The sequence below is a fragment of the Thalassophryne amazonica genome, chromosome 9, assembly GCF_902500255.1.
Source record: "Thalassophryne amazonica chromosome 9, fThaAma1.1, whole genome shotgun sequence".
Taxonomy (NCBI): Eukaryota; Metazoa; Chordata; class Actinopteri; order Batrachoidiformes; family Batrachoididae; genus Thalassophryne; species Thalassophryne amazonica.
This window is the reverse complement of record NC_047111.1, coordinates 35,203,917-35,224,441: the sequence shown is the minus strand read 5'-3', so window position 1 is coordinate 35,224,441 and position 20,525 is coordinate 35,203,917. Positions and strand designations below refer to the sequence as shown.

Sequence of the window (20,525 nt, the reverse complement as noted above, 5' to 3'; positions counted from 1 at the left end):
TGATTCGCCCGCTCTGCCTGCCCGTTGGTCTGGGGGTGGTACCCAGACGAGAGGCTGACCGTGGCCCCCAGTTCCCGGCAGAAGCTCCTCCAGACGTGCGAGGTGAACTGGGGACCGCGATCGGAGACGATGTCTGATGGTATGCCATGCAGACGGACGACGTGGTGGACCAGGAGGTCCGCTGTCTCCTGGGCCGTTGGGAGCTTCGGGAGGGCCACGAAGTGGGCCGCCTTGGAGAAACGGTCCACTATCGTGAAGACGACGGTGTGTCCCTGGGACGGCGGGAGACCCGTGACAAAGTCCAGGCCGATGTGGGACCAGGGGCGATGAGGCACGGGCAGTGGCTGTAGCTGCCCTGAGGTCTTTCTATGGTCGGCCTTGCCCCTGGCGCAGGTGGTACAGGCCTGGACGTAGTCCCGGACGTCGGCCTCCAGGGATGCCCACCAGAAGCGTTGCCGGACGACTGTCACGGTCCTTCGCACCCCAGGGTGACAGGAGAGTTTAGAACCGTGACAGAAGTCCAGGACTGCAGCCCTAGCCTCTGGTGGGACGTATAGTCTGTCCTTTGGTCCGTTTCCGGGGTCCGGGTCACGGGTCAGGGCCTCCCGGACGGTCTTCTCTACGTCCCAGGTGAGGGCGGCCACGATAGCGGACTCCGGGATGATGGGATCCGGGGGATCCGACGGTTCCGTCTTGACTTTGTCTTCGTGCACCCGGGACAATGCATCCGATCTTTGATTCTTGGTCCCGGGACGGTAGGTGATCCGAAAGTCAAAACGGCCAAAGAACAGTGACCAGCGGGCTTGCCTGGGGTTCAGCAGCTTGGCGGTCCTGATGTACTCCAGGTTCCGATGGTCAGTGAAAACCGTGAATGGCACGGCTGTTCCCTCCAACAGATGTCTCCACTCTTCGAGGGCCTCTTTCACAGCAAGGAGTTCCCGATTGCCGACGTCATAGTTCCGTTCAGCGGGGGTCAACCTGCGGGAAAAATAGGCACACGGGTGAAGGACCTTATCGGTCTTCCCGCTCTGGGAGAGCACCGCTCCTATCCCTGAGTCCGAGGCATCCACTTCAACCACTAACTGGCGGCTAGGATCGGGCTGCACCAGAACTGGTGCAGACAAGAAGCGCCGTTTCAACTCCTTGAACGCGGCTTCGCACCGATCCGACCAGGTGAAGGGGACTTTTGGGGAGGTCAGGGCTGTCAGGGGGCTAACTACCTGACTGTAGCCCTTAATAAACCTCCTGTAGAAATTAGCAAAGCCGAGGAACTGTTGCAGCTTCCTACGGCTTGTTGGTTGGGGCCAGTCTCTCACCGCCGCAACCTTGGCCGGATCAGGGGCGACGGAGTTGGAGGAGATGATGAACCCCAGGAAGGACAAAGAAGTGCGGTGGAATTCACACTTCTCGCCCTTCACAAACAGGCGGTTCTCCAACAACCGCTGCAGGACCTGACGGACATGCCGGACATGTGTCTCAGGATCCGGGGAAAAGATGAGTATATCGTCTAGATATACGAAGACAAACCGGTGCAGGAAGTCCCGCAAGACATCGTTTACCAACGCTTGGAAAGTCGCGGGAGCATTAGTGAGACCGAACGGCATGACCAGGTACTCAAAATGACCTAAGGGGGTGTTGAAGGCCGTCTTCCATTCGTCTCCCTTCCGGACCCGAACCAAATGATACGCATTCCTAAGATCCAGCTTGGTGAAAATTTTGGCTCCATGCAAGGGGGTGAACACCGAATCCAACAAGGGCAACGGGTATCGGTTGCGAACCGTGATTTCGTTCAACCCCCTGTAATCAATGCATGGACGAAGCCCGCCGTCTTTTTTACCCACAAAAAAGAAACCAGCACCCATCGGAGAGGTGGAATTCCGGATCAACCCGGCAGCTAATGAGTCCCGGATGTAGGTCTCCATTGATTCACGCTCCGGCCGTGAGAGGTTGTACAGCCTACTGGACGGGTACTCACAGCCTGGAACCAAATCAATGGCACAATCATAAGGACGGTGGGGAGGAAGCGTGAGAGCCAGATCCTTGCTGAACACGTCAGCGAGGTCATGGTACTCCGCCGGCACCGCCTTCAGATTGGGCGGGACTCGGACCTCCTCCTTAGCTTGGGAGCCGGGAGGAACCGAGGAACCTAGACACTCCCGATGGCAGATTTCGCTCCACTGAACCACTACCCCGGACGGCCAATCGATCCGGGGATTGTGCTTTAGCATCCAGGGAAAACCCAAAACCACACGGGAGGTGGCCTGAGTCACAAAGAACTCGATCACCTCCCGGTGGTTACCTGACACCACCAGAGTTACTGGAGGTGTCTTATGCGTGATTGGTGGGAGTAGGGAGCCATCTAGCGCCCGAACTGCACAGGCAAGGTAAGAGCCACCAGAGGGAGCCCTATCTCCCTGGCCCATCTACTGTCAAGCAGATTCCCCTCAGAGCCCGTGTCCACCAGTGCTGGGGCCTTCAGGGTTGAATCCTCAAACAGGATCGTGACTGGGAGTCGTGTAGCAATGTGGGTGTGTCCCACGTGAATGTTTGGGCCCACCCCTGGCCCAGTCTCTAGGGGCGGGCGTTTGGCGTTTGGCCGCTCGGGGCAGTCTCTCACATGGTGCTCTATGGAACCACAAACAAGACACGCTCCGTGGGTCCATCTCCTCTGTGCATCTGGTGCCCTAAATGTTGCCCTACTCGTGTCCCTAGCTTCGTCAGTAGGGGGAGCTGTGACCCCACGGAGCGCAGGGGCTGTGGAGCGTGGGGAAGGCGGAGCTCGATCGGAACCGGAAGGGAGAGGGATGACGCGTGCCTGGCCACGCCCTTCGCCTCGTTCCCGACGGCGTTCTTCTACCCGGTTGTCGAGTCGTATGACCAGATCGATGAGCCCGTCTAAGTCCCGCGGTTCGTCCTTCGCCACCAGGTGCTCTTTTAGGACCAGTGACAGTCCGTTTACAAAGGCGGCGCGGAGGGCAGTGCTATTCCAGCCGGATCTCGCCGCCGCGATGCGGAAGGCGACTGCATAGGCAGCTGCGCTCCGACGCCCCTGTCTCATTGACAGTAGCGCGGTTGAAGCGGACTCTCCTCTGTTGGGATGGTCGAACACCGTTCTGAGCTCCCGTACAAACCCAACGTATGTATGAAGGAGCCGTGAGTTCTGCTCCCAGAGCGCTGTAGCCCAAGCGCGTGCCTCCCCGCGAAGCAGATTTATTACATAAGCTACTTTGCTAGCATCAGTCGCGTACATCACGGGACGCTGTGCGAAGACGAGCGAACACTGCATCAGAAAATCCGCGCACGTCTCCACACAGCCTCCGTACGGTTCTGGAGGGCTTATGTATGCTTCTGGGGACGGAGGAAGGGACCGTTGAACGACCAGTGGAACGTCACTTTCACGCGCAGGGTCCTCGGGAGGGAGAGCCGCAGCGGCGCCCGAAGGGCGCGCCTCCACTTGTGCGGCGAGAGCCTCCACCCTGCGGTTTAGGAGAACGTGCTGCTCGGTCATTAAATCGATCCGAGAGGTGAAAGCGGTGAGGATCCGCTGCAACTCACCGATTACCCCTCCCGAAGCCGCCGACGCGCCTTGGTCTTCCATTGGCCGTTCAACAGCCGGTTGACGCCCCTCGGGGTCCATGACGCTGGCCGAGATATCCTGTTGTGAAAGTGTAGGAACACGGACCCACAACAGGGGGTGCAATGAACGGACAATGGAGGAAGGTGAATAACAAGGTTTACTATTGTGAAACGAGCACAATGAATACAACAATCACAATTTGGGGTCGAATCCGCTGGTGTCGTGTGGGCAGGCTCGAAGGTAGGAGACGTCCGTCTCAGTCAAACCGAAACCACCCAGATCTCCTCTGCCACCGAACCCTGGAAATACTGGAACCGCCAAGTCCCGAAGTCCCAGGTGGCCACTGCCTCCGCTCGTCGGATCCGGTACTGCTGGCGGGAGAGAGCAACAACACAGGCGTGGATGCGACAGCACCCAGCAACGGAGAGGGGAGAAGCCGCCTCCACCTCCAGTTACAGTATGACAGGCAGGTGAGTACTTATCTAAGCAATTCAGCTGTCCTGAAAAGGTTTAACAAATCTGTTAGCTATTTAGTCAGAAAATGCAGAGAACGTTACCTTCGTCTAAAGGCGATATCTCGGCACTGAGGTGGAGACGCCGTCCTCCTGATATACCTCTGTGCTGAGTGGAACAGCTGTGTCCGGTGATGGGTGACAGCTGTCACCCAGGCTGCTCCCATAAGGCGGCAGCGCCCTCTGGTGCCTGGAGCCCGCACTCCAGGCAGGGTGCCCTCTGGTGGTGGTGGGCCAGCAGTACCTCCTCTTCAGCGGCCCACACAACATTGAGGCTGTAATTGCTGCCAAAGTTGCATCAACAAAGTATTGAGCAAAGGCTGTGAATACATATGTGTGATTTTTTAGTTTTTTTTTGTTGTTGTTGTTGTTGCTGCTGCTGTTTGTTTGCTGGTTTGTTTTTAAAAAAATTGAATAAATTTGCAAAGATTTATAAAAAAAAAAAAAATTTCATGTTGTCATTATGGAGTGAGTAGAATGACAAAATTAATTTACTCCATTTTGGAATAAGGCTGTAACATAAAATGCGGAAAAAGTACCTGTTGACAGGTAGAGAAGCGTCACTGAGAGTTAAAGAGACTGCTTGATTGCAGTGATTGCATCAAAAGGTTGTGCAACAAATATTAAGTTAAGGGTGTCATTTTTGTCCAGGCCAGTTTGATTAGTTTTTTAAATAATTCTGTCGAACCACAATTCAAAAGCAATGTCTGATTTTCATTAGTTAATTCTCAGTAAATGTTTATTTATTACTTTTGTCAGTTTCAAATTATTTCAGTGACAACATCTTTAACAGAAGGGTACCAACAATTTTGTCCATGTGTGTATATCAACACATAAAATCACCTCCTGACTTTTTATCTGCTCACTCATCAATGAAATAAGAGAATACAACACATGGAGTCATAAAATGGCTCAGCAATCAACTCCCCAGTTATTTGGCATTGTTAAAAAAATGCAAGACACACAAGTACTGTAATCCTTACATTATGTACCCAATGCAAGTGAAATTACCCTCAAACGAAACGGGCCAATTTGCACAGTGAGCTCATATTGTCCAAGTTATTTAACCTGTAAGATGCTGTAATAGCTAAATGGCCAAATAAAAATGCACATAAGTGTACAACCTGTGACATTTTGCTCACCTGCTTCCTGTTAAAACTGTTTGCATTACAAATTACAGGGGCAAAAAAAAAAAAAAAAATCTATTTCGTCTGCCTGATACAAAAAGTAAGCACATGCACACTTTGGTGAATGTTGCTCCCCTAACAAATACAACCTCTATTGACTAAACTGTATAAAACACTATTTTTATTTTTTACTCAAATTGCACAGATTTATGTAGAGTTATGGAGTATTTTTTTCTAAAGAGCTGGAGAGCAATCAAAACACTCTTCATTGACAAAAAATATGCTGCAATAACAAGTGCAGAACAAAACTTTTAAAAGCTCATTTCAGCAATGAACTCATTTCAGCTAATCGACCCCGTTTCAAAGGAAGCACATTTCCCTGAATGTACAATACAATGGAGTCTATGGTTACTGTAGCAGAAAACCTGGCTCCACTGCTGCTGCAGAGCAGACAGACCCACAGTGGAGACAGAATTTACCCACATCACCTTTTTAGACCAACATGTACATGTTGATGGCATCAACAGGAAAAAAAAAGCAAAGCGTTGGACCAACCTGATCGAGCGGCATCCCTTCTGATCGCTTCGTAGTCATGCCAGTCTTTCCTTTGCACGCCGTTGTGTCCCACTTGAGGGTCTTTTGCCATCCGGTTTAACCCCTGTCGAAACACACCAGCACAGCAGAAGATGGTGGGTCATTAACACTGACACAAAGCTGAAAACAGCCACACCAGCTTCATCATACCAACGTTTTCCTGCTTCTTTAAATTCCATCATTATCCAAATAAGATCCATAAAAGATAGTGCACTGATCCTGATGTGAATGAAGTGATAGGGTTTTTAAATGACTTGAGTACACTCTCTATCAACGAGCAGAGACTTATAATTTCAAACAAACTGATCCCATAGTGACAGTCAGGACCATGACACTTGTATCCCACTGACAACCCAATATCTTTAGTGATGCTTCCCTTTCTGATCCGAGTCAGAATTAATTCTTATTCATTTATTAATATATTCTATTGCAGAAGATGCTAAAATGCCACTTAATACATGTTAATAAATACACACATATATATATATATATATAAACTCAACAAAAATATAAACTTAACACTTTTGGTTTTGCTCCCATTTTGTATGAGATGAACTCAAAGATCTAAAACTTTTTCCACATACACAATATCACCATTTTCCTCAAATATTGTTCACAAACCAGTCTAAATCTGTGATAGTGAGCACTTCTCCTTTGCTGAGATAATCCATCCCACCTCACAGGTGTGCCATATCAAGATGCTGATTAGACACCATGATTAGTGCACAGGTGTGCTTTAGACTGCCCACAATAAAAGGCCAATTTGAAATGTGCAGTTTTATCACACAGCACAATGCCACAGATGTTGCAAGATTTGAGTGAGCGTGCAATTGGTATGCTGACAGCAGGAATGTCAACCAGAGCTGTTGCTTGTGTATTGAATGTTCATTTCTCTACCATAAGCCGTCTCCAAAGGCGTTTCAGAGAATTTGGCAGTACATCCAACCAGCCTCACAACCGCAGACCACGTGTAACCACACCAGCCCAGGACCTCCACATCCAGCATATTCCCCTCCAAGATCGTCTGAGACCAGCCACTCGGACAGCTGCTGAAACAATCGGTTTGCATAACCAAAGAATTTCTGCACAAACTGTCAGAAACCGTCTCAGGGAAGCTCATCTGCATGCTCGTCGTCCTCATCGGGGTCTCGACCTGACTCCAGTTCGTCGTTGTAACCGACCTGAGTGGGCAAATGCTCACATTCGCTGGCGTTTGGCACGTTGGAGAGGTGTTCTCTTCACAGATGAATCCCGGTTCACAGTGTCCAGGGCAGATGGCAGACAGCATGTGTGGCATCGTGTGGGTGAGTAGTATTCTGATGTCAATGTTGTGGATCGAGTGGCCCATGGTGGCGGTGGGGTTATGGTATGGGCAGGCATCTGTTATGGATGAAGAACACAGGTGCATTTTATTGATGGCATTTTGAATGCACAGAGATACCGTGACGAGATCCTGAGGCCCATTGTTGTGCCATACATCCAAGAACATTACCTCATGTTGCAGCAGGATAATGCACGGCCCCATGTTGCAAGGATCTGTACACAATTCTTGGAAGCTGAAAATGTCCCAGTTCTTGCATGGCCGGCATACTCACCGGACATGTCACCCATTGAGCATGTTTGGGATGCTCTGGACCGGCGTATACGACAGCGTGTACCAGTTCCTGCAATATCCAGCAACTTCGCAGAACCATTGAAGAGGAGTGGACCAACATTCCACAGGCCACAATTGACAACCTGATCAACTCTATGCGAAGGAGATGTGTTGCACTGCATGAGGCAAATGGTGGTCACACCAGATACTGACTGGTATCCCCCCCAATAAAACAAAACTGCACCTTTCAGAGTGGCCTTTTATTGTGGACAGTCTAAGGCACACCTGTGCACTAATCATGGTGTCTAATCAGCATCTTGATATGGCACACCTGTGAGGTGGGATGGATTATCTCAGCAAAGGAGAAGTGCTCACTATCACAGATTTAGACTGGTTTGTGAACAATATTTGAGGGAAATGGTGATATTGTGTATGTTGAAAAAGTTTTAGATCTTTGAGTTCATCTCATACAAAATGGGAGCAAAACCAAAAGTGTTGCATTTATATTTTTGTTGAGTGTATATACACATATATACACACATATATACATATATACATATATGTACATATATGTACGTATATATATATATATATATATACACACACATATATATATTATAGCTGTTATAAATAACGCGTTAACTATTTGCGTTATTTTTTCCCCTATAACGAGATAAAATAAATTGATCGCAAAGAGTAATCAGGGCTGTACATTGCAAGCGTTTTGCTCGCATATTGCGCCTAAAATTTGATTGTGCGAGGAAAAAAAAATAAAACGGGCGCACGTGTGCAAGAATGTATTTCAACCCTTTCATTTGCATTTTGCTCTTAAAATAAATACAGTGGTCCCTCGCTAACACGGTTCACCTTTCGCGGCCTATCAAGCCATCCTGCCGTCATTTGAACGTTCAAACTTGGATAAGACGACTGATTAAAACGGTGGACGTCTTGTTCAAAGCTGTCTAAAATGCGCAGTTTACCGGAGGAGCTGTGTGTGTGTGTGTATGTGTGCGTGTGTGTGCGCGCGGAGTCAACTCGCTGCAGACTGCGAACGGAGGCACGAGACGTTACATTCTGCTGAGAACCATCAGTGCACGTGACACAGCGAGCGCGGAGCAGAGAGAGGATTTTAACCTGAGTGAACATAAAAAAAACAAAAAACAAAACAACAACAAAAAAAATACTTTACTTTTCTTTTCTCTGCTGTTTCTCTACCGGTGTTTTTCTGACGGCACCGTCCTGTTCACACCATGTGCGCATCGTATACTGAATTTATGAGATCATGAGATGAAATAAACGGTCAAATATCCTTAAAAACATCCTTAAAAAATGAGAATATATGAATGAACTGAGGAAAAATTACACAAACACTGGATAAAAAATAAAACCCTGCTGCAGTGATGTTCAGAGGCACAGATCACAAAAAGCAGGTGAGAACTCTGAACTTTAACAGCTGCTATTTTCCAAAGGTATTTATTTGTTCAATCTTAAGCGATGAGGAGAAATAAATGACTTCATCACACTAAATGAACTGGAGTCAGAATAAAAATACAAGCTGCTGATTTCTGATATTTTCCAAAATTACTATAAGCTGCAGCTATATGTTTTATTCATTTCAAAGTGAGTCACCTCTTATTTTATTCTGATTTATTTATACAAAAAATATGGGGAGTCAAATCAGCCTGCATTGTTCTGTTCAGTTTATATCAGTTTTCCTGCACATGTCCAGGTATTTTTTCCTCTTTATAAGAGTTTGGTGTTTGCATTTGCGCCACAAAGTTTTAAAACACAATAAAATGTTCACACTTTTCTTTAAAGCAGTTCTGTAATTTCAGAAATGCAACAGAAACAACCACAAATCAGAAAAAGTTGGGACTATAAGTAAAACGAAGATAAAAATAAAAATGTTGCAGAGTTGTGTCTTGGTGGCTTCCCTCACTTGTCTCCTTCCAGCATGGACATTTAGTTTTTGAGAACTGCCTACCTGACACAGATGTACTATTAAATACCACGCTGTTTGTATTTCTGAATGATTGATGTAAATGAAGTCTAAGAAATAGTCACTGATTTGGAAATGCTCATGTTTTCATCCCGACGTTTCTCTGAAAATGCTGCAGACCTTAATTTAGGAAATTCTGTATGATCCGACTAGTCGACTAATCGCAAAAATAATCATTGACTAGTCGACTATCAAAATAGTCGTTTGTGGCAGCCCTATTTTCAAACCATCTCCCGAGATTTTCGAAAAAGGGGGTAGTTTTTCGTCAGACCCCAGTAAAAAATAAAATTATAAAAAAATATCATGCAAAAAAGCCCATGATGGGGGGGGGGGGGTGATTGTCTGAAGGTTTTCCCTAGATAGGGGGTATATTTTCAACATGGGGAACAAGCATAGGTACCCCCTTGAATTGGGGAGTGGGGGGCCCGGGATTTTTCTACTCAGGTTTGAACTTTGAGAGTGTTTACACACAAGAGAAAAGTGAGAAAATGTTCATGCCTGATTGAGAAAAGTGTATAAAGTGTGTAGTGAGGGGTTTTACAGCTTTAAAACGTCTATAATAATTGTAAAAAAATAACGCTGGCCACTTTGCGGATTTCGCCTATCACGGGCTATTTTTAGAACGTAACTCCCACGATAAACGAGGGACCACTATATATCCCATAGAGAAAACCATTCCCACATCTGTACAAATCGACAAGAGTGTGTGTGTGTGAGAGAGTGTGTGCTGTGGACCGTTGGTTGAAACGGTCCACAGCTAAGCGTAGCAGGCGACCCGAGTATAAAAAGTGGGACGGGGATGTTATGTGTGAGGGTTTAAAATAATACAAGAAATACACAACAAAAAGTAATGAAATGGACAAAAGCAATGATGTAAATAGTGATAGAAAAGGAAGTAAAAAACAATGAAATAAATACAACATTAGAATCATATAAAATGTGCATGTGTGTGTAGAAAAGGTACTCTGTACAGTATGTGTCGTTGCGTTAATAATAAAATTGTATCAAGAAATTTCACAGTGCTCCTAAATTTTTATCTGTGCTCCTAAATTTTTTCACTAGGAGCACCTGTGCTCCTAGTGAAAAAGCTAAGCACACAGCCCTGTTAATAAAAAGAACGCCCCTTCACTTTGCAGTACCACACGGTCAGTCAGTGGGGGCAGCATTACGCCCATGTCCAGCGTGCCACCAGAAAGAAGAAGAAGTGTCCATTTCCTGTGTTTACGTGCTGCTGGTGCTACGTCAAGCTAGCGATGGAAAATAAAAAAGACACGCTGTTAAATGGAAAATTTTGCTTTAAGATACAACCAGACAGTGCTTTGGACAAGACAAAGGCAATATGTGTGCTTTGCAAAGGTGAATTCAATTACCACCGAAGCACTACATCACTCGCATATCACCTCAAGGCGAGGCATCCCGGTGTGTCGCTGACCACGGAGGGAAGCGGCTTTTGCCAGTCTACATTGCAGGAGTTTGGAGCGAGAGGCGGGACCCTTTCCAGGCAAACCAAAAACAAAATAACAGAAGCTATTGCTTGTTGGGTCGCTAAAAATTGTCACCCCACAAATATTGTTGAAGATGCAGGTCTGAGGGATTTGATTCGAGAAGCGTCTGGGGATTCCTCTTATCATTTACCCGCTAGGCAAACCATAATGTCCAGAATAGAGACTCTGTACGAAAACGAGAAAGCAAAACGGCAAAGCATGTTAGAGAAAGCCCCCTTCATTGCTCTTACGGGAGACCAGTGGACTTCTGTTAGCAATGATAACTATTTGGGTGTCACAGCTCACTTTATTGATGATAACTGGTGTCTACAATCCTTTGCATTAACAGTGATTAAGTCAAACGAGCGCCACTATGCAGAAGTATGTGTGCAACACTTTCAGGCTGTTGCTCAAGAATGGAACATAGAGACAAAATTAACGACGCTTGGGACAGACAGTGCTCGGAATATGACAGCAGCTGTAAGACTACTTCCATATGAACCTCTGCCTTGCACTGCACACGCTGTACAACGCACAATAACAGTGTCACTACGTAACAGTGGATTTGATGCTGTTTTAGCCAAATGCAGAAAAATTGTCAGCCATTTCAAGCACAGCCCATCTAATGCACGAGAGTTGAATGAACAGCAAGTCGCACACATACAAAAAGAAGAACCCCTGATTCAAGACGTGCCCACTAGATGGAACTCCACTTTACACATGATCAAAAGGATCCAACAAAACAAAGCACCAATAGAGACAACCCTGTCCAAGCAGGGCAACATCTCCATGCTAACTGAGTCTGAACTGGCAAAGGTGAAGAAGTTGGAGGAGTGACTTGAACCATGCAGGTGTGTTTTATTACAGTTTCAGTGTATTATATTTGTATTTTATTTGCAATTAATTTAATTATTTGTAAGTTAATTATATTGAACAATTAAATTATGTAAAAAATAAACAAAAGTGTGTGTGTGTGTGTGTGTGTCTGTTTTCAATTGAAGTTTGTCTATTGAATTAATACTGTTATTTTATGTCTGCTTTCACAGGTATGTCACTGAAACTTTGGGTGGGGAGCACTACATCTCCTGTTCTGTGGTTTTGCCAGCCTTCTGCCACTTGTTCAGAGTCATGGAGCCATCAGATGATGATACTGTGAACATCATAAAATTCAAAAAAGCTTTTTCTGAAGACCTGGCTCAAAGAAAGGAGAACTCCAATCTCACTTGGCTCAAGATTGCTACTGCACTTGATCCCAGGTTTAAGGATCTAAAATGCCTGCCTAAACCTGAGAGAGGTAAAGTGTGGAATTCCTTAAGCACCCTCCTCAGAGATGATGGTAATGTCCAGGGTGCGGAAACAACAGGGTGTGAAACTACAGAGGAATCACCACTAAAGAAGAGGAGAATGTCCATCTTTTTGGTTGCATCATCTGATTCAGACACAGATGAGGAAGCTGAGTCCATTCAATCTTCACTGGACCGCGACAAATCAGAATCCAAAAGTGACCCGGATCAGTGCCCGCTGGAGTGGTGGTCAAAAAGAAAGGACTCATACCCTAGACTAGCACATCTTGCTCGCAAATATCTCACATCACCTGCCACTACTGTGCCCTGTGAGAGGCTATTCTCTCTCTCCGGCCACATTCTTCAGAAAAATAGCGCTGATCTCTCTTCTACAAATGTTGAGAGACTGGTGTGTCTGAGTAGTTGGCTGAATGTAAAGGAAGAGTAGACTTGGTTTCCAAACTTAAACTAAAATGTTTTGAAAGGTTATAAATTGCACTAATGCACATGTTCTAAATCAAAAGATGAATGTATCACCAATGCACTTTTGTTAAGCTTAGTTTTCAGGTAAGCTGTAGTATTTAATTTCAGTTATTTAAAGTTACATGTTTGCCAGAGGAAAGAGATGCTCTGACGTTAGAATCAATCAATCAATCAACTTTTTTTTTTTATATAGCACCAAATCACAACAAACAGTTGCCCCAAGGCGCTTTATATTGTAAGGCAAGGCCATACAATAATTATGAAAAACCCCAACGGTCAAAACGACCCCCTGTGAGCAAGCACTTGGCTACAGTGGGAAGGAAAAACTCCCTTTTAACAGGAAGAAACCTCCAGCAGAACCAGGCTCAGGGAGGGGCAGTCTTCTGCTGAGACTGGTTGGGGCTGAGGGAAAGAACCAGGAAAAAGACATGCTGTGGAAGGGGGCAGACATCGATCACTAATGATTAAATGCGGAGTGATGCATACAGAGCAAAAAGAGAAAGAAACAGTGCATCATGGGAACCCCCCCACAGTCTACGTCTAAAGCAGCATAACCAAGGGATAGTCCAGGGTCACCTGATCCAGCCCTAACTATAAGCCTTAGCGAAAAGGAAAGTTTTAAGCCTAATCTTAAAAGTAGAGAGGGTATCTGTCTCCCTGATCTGAATTGGGAGCTGGTTCCACAGGAGAGGAGCCTGAAAGCTGAAGGCTCTGCCTCCCATTCTACTCTTACAAACCCTAGGAACTACAAGTAAGCCTGCAGTCAGAGCGAAGCGCTCTAATGGGGTAATATGGTACTACGAGGTCCCTAAGATAAGATGGGACCTGATTATTCAAAACCTTATAAGTAAGAAGAAGAATTTTAAATTCTATTCTAGAATTAACAGGAAGCCAATGAAGAGAGGCCAACACGGGTGAGATATGCTCTCTCCTGCTAGTCCCCGTCAGTACTCTAGCTGCAGCATTTTGAATTAACTGAAGGCTTTTTAGGGAACTTTTAGGACAACCTGATAATAATGAATTACAATAGTCCAGCCTAGAGGAAATAAATGCATGAATTAGTTTTTCAGCATCACTCTGAGACAAGACCTTTCTGATATTAGAGATATTGCGTAAATGCAAAAAGGCAGTCCTACATATTTGTTTAATATGCGCTTTGAATGACATATCCTGATCAAAAATGACTCCAAGATTTCTCACAGTATTACTAGAGGTCAGGGAAATGCCATCCAGAGTAAAGATCTGGTTAGAGACCATGCTTCTAAGATTTGTGGGGCCAAGTACAATAACTTCAGTTTTATCTGAGTTTAAAAGCAGGACATTAGAGGTCATCCATGTCTTTATGTCTGTAAGACAATCCTGCAGTTTAGCTAATTGGTGTGTGTCCTCTGGTTTCATGGATAGATAAAGCTGGGTATCATCTGCGTAACAATGAAAATTTAAGCAATACCGTCTAATAATACTGCCTAAGGGAAGCATGTATAAAGTGAATAAAATTGGTCCTAGCACAGAACCTTGTGGAACTCCATAATTAACTTTAGTCTGTGAAGAAGATTCCCCATTTACATGAACAAACTGTAATCTATTAGACAAATATGATTCAAACCACCGCAGCGCAGTGCCCTTAATACCTATGACATGCTCTAATCTCTGTAATAAAATTTTATGGTCAACAGTATCAAAAGCAGCACTGAGGTCCAACAGAACAAGCACAGAGATAAGTCCACTGTCCGAAGCCATAAGAAGATCATTTGTAACCTTCACTAATGCTGTTTCTGTACTATGATGAATTCTAAAACCTGACTGAACCTCTTCAAATAGACCATTCCTCTGCAGGTGATCAGTTAGCTGTTTTACAACTACCCTCTCAAGAATCTTTGAGAGAAAAGGAAGGTTGGAGATTGGCCTATAATTAGCTAAGATAGCTGGGTCAAGTGATGGCTTTTTAAGTAATGGTTTAATTACTGCCACCTTAAAAGCCTGTGGTACATAGCCAACTAACAAAGATAAGTTGATCATATTTAAGATTGAAGCATTAAATAATGGTAGGACTTCCTTGAGCAGCCTGGCAGGAATGGGGTCTAATAAACATGTTGATGGTTTGGATGAAGTAACTAATGAAAATAACTCAGACAGAACAATCAGAGAGAAAGAGTCTAACCAAATACCGGCATCACTGAAAGCAGCCAAAGGTAACGATACATCTTTGGGATGATTATGAGTAATTTTTTCTCTAATAGTCAAAATTTTGTTAGCAAAGAAAGTCATGAAGTCATTACTAGTTAAAGTTAATGGAATACTCAGCTCAATAGAGCTCTGACTCTTTGTCAGCCTGGCTACAGTGCTGAAAAGAAACCTGGGGTTGTTCTTATTTTCTTCAATTAGTGATGAGTAGAAAGATGTCCTAGCTTTACGGAGGGCTTTTTTATAGAGCAACAAACTCTTTTTCCAGGCTAAGTGAAGATCTTCTAAATTAGTGAGACGCCATTTCCTCTCCAACTTACGGGTTATCTGCTTTAAGCTACGAGTTTGTGAGTTATACCACGGAGTCAGACACTTCTGATTTAAAGCTCTCTTTTTCAGAGGAGCTACAGCATCCAAAGTTGTCTTCAATGAGGATGTAAAACCATTGACGAGATACTCTAACTCCCTTACAGAGTTTAGGTAGCTACTCTGCTCTGTGTTGGTATATGACATTAGAGAACATAAAGAAGGAATCATATCCTTAAACCTAGTTACAACGCTTTCTGAAAGACTTCTAGTGTAATGAAACTTATTCCCCACTGCAGGGTAGGTCCATCAGGGTAAATGTAAATGTTATTAAAAAATGATCAGACAGAAGGGAGTTTTCAGGGAATACTGTTAAGTCTTCTATTTCCATACCATAAGTCAAAACAAGATCTAAGATATGATTAAAGTGGTGGGTGGACTCATTTACTTTTTGAGCAAAGCCAATAGAGTCTAATAATAGATTAAATGCAGTGTTGAGGCTGTCATTCTCAGCATCTGTGTGGATGTTAAAATCGCCCACTATAAGTATCTTATCTGAGCTAAGCACTAAGTCAGACAGAAGGTCTGAAAATTCACAGAGAAACTCACAGTAACGACCAGGTGGACGATAGATAATAACAAATAAAACTGGTTTTTGGGACTTCCAATTTGGATGGAAAAGACTAAGAGACAAGCTTTCAAATGAATTAAAGCTCTGTCTAGGTTTTTGATTAATTAATAAGCTGGAATGGAAGATTGCTGCTAATCCTCCGCCCCGGCCCGTACTACGAGCATTCTGACAGTTAGTGTGACTCGGGGGTGTTGACTCATTTAAACTAACATATTCATCCTGCTGTAACCAGGTTTCTGTTAGGCAGAATAAATCTATACGTTGATCAATTATTATATCATTTACCAACAGGGACTTAGAAGAGAGAGACCTAATGTTTAATAGACCACATTTAACTGTTTTAGTCTGTGGTGCAGTTGAAGGTGCTATATTATTTTTTCTTTTTGAATTTTTTTGCTTTAATAGATTTTTGCTGGTTATTGGTGGTCTGGGAGCAGGCACCGTCTCTACGGGGATGGGGTAATAAGGGGATGGCAGGGGGAGAGAAGCTGCAGAGAGGTGTATAAGACCACAGCTCTGCCTCCTGGTCCCAACGCTAGACAGTCACAGTTTAGAGGATCCAAGAAAATTGGCCAGATTTCTAGAAATGAGAGCTGCTCCATCCAAAGTGGGATGGATGCCGTCTCTCCTAACAAGACCAGGTTTTCCCCAGAAGCTCTGCCAATTATCTATGAAGCCCACCTCATTTTTTGGACACCCACTCAGACAGCCAGCAATTCAAGGAGAACATGCGGCTAAACATGTCACTCCCGGTCCGATTGGGGAGGGGCCCAGAGAAGACAACAGAGTCCGACATTGTTTTTGCAAAGTTACACACCGATTTAATGTTAATTTTAGTGACCTCCGATTGGCGTAACCGAGTGTCATTACTGCCGACGTGAATTACAATCTTACCAAATTTACGCTTAGCCTTAGCCAGCAATTTCAAATGTCCTTCGATGTCGCCTGCTCTGGCCCCCGGAAGACAATTGACTATGGTTGCTGGTGTCGCTAACTTCACATTTCTCAAAACAGAGTCACCAAGATGTTGTAAATTTGCAAAAGAAGCCAGTTTCAAGTTCATGTCACAGCTTTTAAGTGTGAGTAGTTGGCTGAATGTAAAGGAGGAGTAGACTTGGTTTCCAAACTTAAACTAAAATGTTTTGCAAGGTTATAAACTGCACTAATGCACAAGTTCTAAATCAAAAGATGAATGTATCACCAATGCACTTTTGTTAAGCTTTTGAGGTAAGCTGTAGTATTTAATTTCAGTTATTTAAAGTTACATGTTTGCCAGAGGAAAGAGATGCTCTGAGGTTAGAAGATGTAAATTTGCAAAAGAAGCCAGTTTCAAGTTCATTTCACAGCTTTTAAGTGTGACATAAAAAACAAACAAAGCCCCCTTTGTGAAACTAATGACTTTGTGTATTTATTATAACTTGATTTAAAATGAGATTAATCGCGATTAGTTTTTCCAAATTTGTGATTAATTTGTTAATTTTAATTAATCGATTAACAGCCCTAATATATATACACATATATATATATATATATACACACACATATATACACACATACATACATACATATACGAGGTCTATTAGATAGGAAACCGAACTCTTATTTTTTTTTTTTTTAACTATATGGATTTGACCGTTGGGGTTTTTCATAATTATTGTATGGCCTTGCCTTACAATATAAAGCGCCTTGGGGCAACTGTTTGTTGTGATTTGGCGCTATATAAAAAAAAAAGTTGAGTTGAGTTGAATGACGAGCGATTACACCAATCATGCTTGAACCCTCGTGCACATGCGTGAGTTTTTTCACGCGTGTCAGTGACGTCATTTCCCTGTGGGCAGGCTTTGGGTGAGATGTGGTCCCGCTCTCTCGGCTGAATTCCTTTGTTTCACACGCTGCTCGAGACGGCACGCGTTGCTTTATCAAAATTTTTTCTGGACCTGTGAGGAATATCCGAGTAGACACTATTCGAGAAATTAAGCTAGTTTTCGGTGAAAAGTTTAACGGCTGATGAGAGATTATGGGGTGTTTCTGTCGGTGTAAGGACTTCCCACGGAGCGGGATGTCGCGCAGCGCTTCCAGGCGCCGTCGTCGGCCTGTTTCGACCTGAAAACATCCTAATTTAAGGCTTAATTCACCCAGGACGTCATGAGAGAACAGAGAGGATTCAGAAGAGGCCGGCATGAGGACTTTATGCGGACATTCCACTGTTTAAGGACATTTTTTAATGAAAGACGTGCGCGCAAATTCTGTGTGCGCCGCGACAGGAAAAACACCTCTGTGTTGAAAACCATTTGTAAAATTCAGGCGGCTTTTGATGGCTTTCAACAAGTGAGTAACTGAGAAATTGTTTAACAGCTTGGGCATGTTCCAACTTGCCTGTTAAGGTTTCCAACGGAGGTGTTTTTCCTGTCGCGACCCCCTGCGGTCGGGTCCGGCCAGACATGTGACTCTGCCCGCACGTTCGATCATTACAAAATGTCCGTTAACAATGGAATGTCCGAATAAACTCCTCATGCCGACTTCTTCTGAAAGTTCTCTGTTCTCTGACGACTTACTGGGTCAACAGAGCCTGAAATGTGGAAATTTTCAACTTGAAACGGCGAGACGCTGCCGCCTCGAAGCGCAGATCGCCATCAGGCGCCGTGGGCCGTCCTTACGGCGACACTAGCAAACCAAAATCTCTCATCAGTCGTTAAAATTTTTACAGAAAACCAAAAAAACAAAGCAGCAGTCTCTGAGCCATTCCTAAACAATGAAAAAATCGACGAGAGGGTGAGCCACTCCTCACTCAAAGACTGCCCACAGGCGAATGACGTAACCAACAGGCGTGAAAAAACTCTCGCATGCCCACGAGGGTTAAAGCATGTCTGATGTAATCACACGTGATTCAAATCCATATGGTTTTTGAAAAAAATAATAAGGTCGGATACTTTTCTAATAGACCTCGTATATATATATATATATATATATACACACACATACATACATATATATATATACACATATATACATATATATATATATATACACATATATACATATATACACATATATACACTCAACAAAAATCTAAACGCAACACTTTTGGTTTTGCTCCCATTTTGTATGAGATGAACTCAAAGATCTAAAACTTTTTCCACATACACAATATCACCATTTCCCTCAAATATTGTTCACAAACCAGTCTAAATCTGTGATAGTGAGCACTTCTCCTTTGCTGAGATAATCCATCCCACCTCACAGGTGTGCCATATCAAGATGCTGATTAGACACCATGATTAGTGCACAGGTGTGCCTTAGACTGTCCACAATAAAAGGCCACTCTGAAAGGTGCAGTTTTGTTTTATTGGGGGGGATACCAGTCAGTATCTGGTGTGACCACCATTTGCCTCATGCAGTGCAACACATCTCCTTCGCATAGAGTGGATCAGGTTGTCAATTGTGGCCTGTGGAATGTTGGTCCACTCCTCTTCAATGACTGTGCGAAGTTGCTGGATATTGGCAGGAACTGGTACACGCTGTCGTACATGCCGGTCCAGAGCATCCCAAAAATGCTCAATGGGTGACATGTCCGGTGAGTATGCCGGCCATGCAAGAAGTGGGACATTTTCAGCTTCCAAGAATTGTGTACAGATCCTTGCAACATGGGGCCGTGCATTATCCTGTTGCAACATGAGGTGATGTTCTTGGATGGCACAACAATGGGCCTCAGGATCTCGTCACGGTATGTCTGTGCATTCAAAATGTCATCAATAAAATGCACGTGTTCTTCGTCCATAACAGACGCCTGCCCATCCCTTAACCCCACCGCCACCATGGGACACTCGATCCAAATCAAATCAAATCAATTTTATTTATATAGCGCCAAATCACAACAAACAGTTGCACCAAGGTGCTTTATATTGTAAGGCAAGGCCATACAATAATTACGGAAAAACCCCAAAGGTCAAAACGACCCCTGTGAGCAAGCACTTGGCGACAGTGGGAAGGAAAAACTCCCTTTCAACAGGAAGAAACCTCCAGCAGAACCAGGCTCAGGGAGGGGCAGTCTTCTGCTGGGACTGGTTGTAGCTGAGGGAGAGAACCAGGAAAAAGACATGCTGTGGAGGGGAGCAGAGATCAATCACTAATGATTAAATGCAGAGTGCTGCATACAAAGCAAAAAGAGAAAGAAACACTCAATGCATCATGGGAACCCCCCAGCAGTCTACGTCTATAGCAGCATAACTAAGGGATGGTTCAGGGTCACCTGATCCAGCCCTAACTATAAGCTTTAGCAAAAAGGAAAGTTTTAAGCCTAATCTTAAAAGTAGAGAGGGTGTCTGTCTCCCTGATCCGAATTGGGAGCTGGTTCCACAGGAGAGGAGCCTGAAAGCTGAAGGCTCTGCCTCCCATTCTACTCTTACAAACCCTAGGAACTACAAGTAAGCCTGCAGTCTGAGAGCGAAGTGCTCTATTGGGGTGATATGGTACTATGAGGTCCCTAAGATAAGATGGGACCTGATTATTCAAAACCTTATAAGTAAGAAGAATTTTAAATTCTATTCTAGAATTAACAGGAAGCCAATGAAGAGAGGCCAATATGGGTGAGATATGCTCTCTCCTTCCAGTCCCTGTCAGTACTCTAGCTGCAGCATTTTGAATTAACTGAAGGCTTTTCAGGGAACTTTTAGGACAACCTGATAATAATGAATTACAATAGTCCAGCCTAGAGGAAGTAAATGCATGAAGTAGTTTTTCAGCATCACTCT

The 20,525-nt window shown here is 44.4% G+C and overlaps 1 protein-coding gene across 1 annotated transcript in view; it reads right to left on the bottom strand.

Annotated features, from left to right (window-relative positions):
- The window catches only part of LOC117516976 (polypeptide N-acetylgalactosaminyltransferase 10-like), a 389,958-nt gene that overhangs the window by 252,082 nt on the left and 117,351 nt on the right, over positions 1–20,525 (bottom strand). Inside the window, exon 2 of the mRNA XM_034177872.1 lies at positions 5,772–5,874. Within this exon, the coding sequence (XP_034033763.1) occupies positions 5,772–5,874 (103 nt within the window). The remainder of the gene's footprint in view (positions 1–5,771; positions 5,875–20,525) is intronic.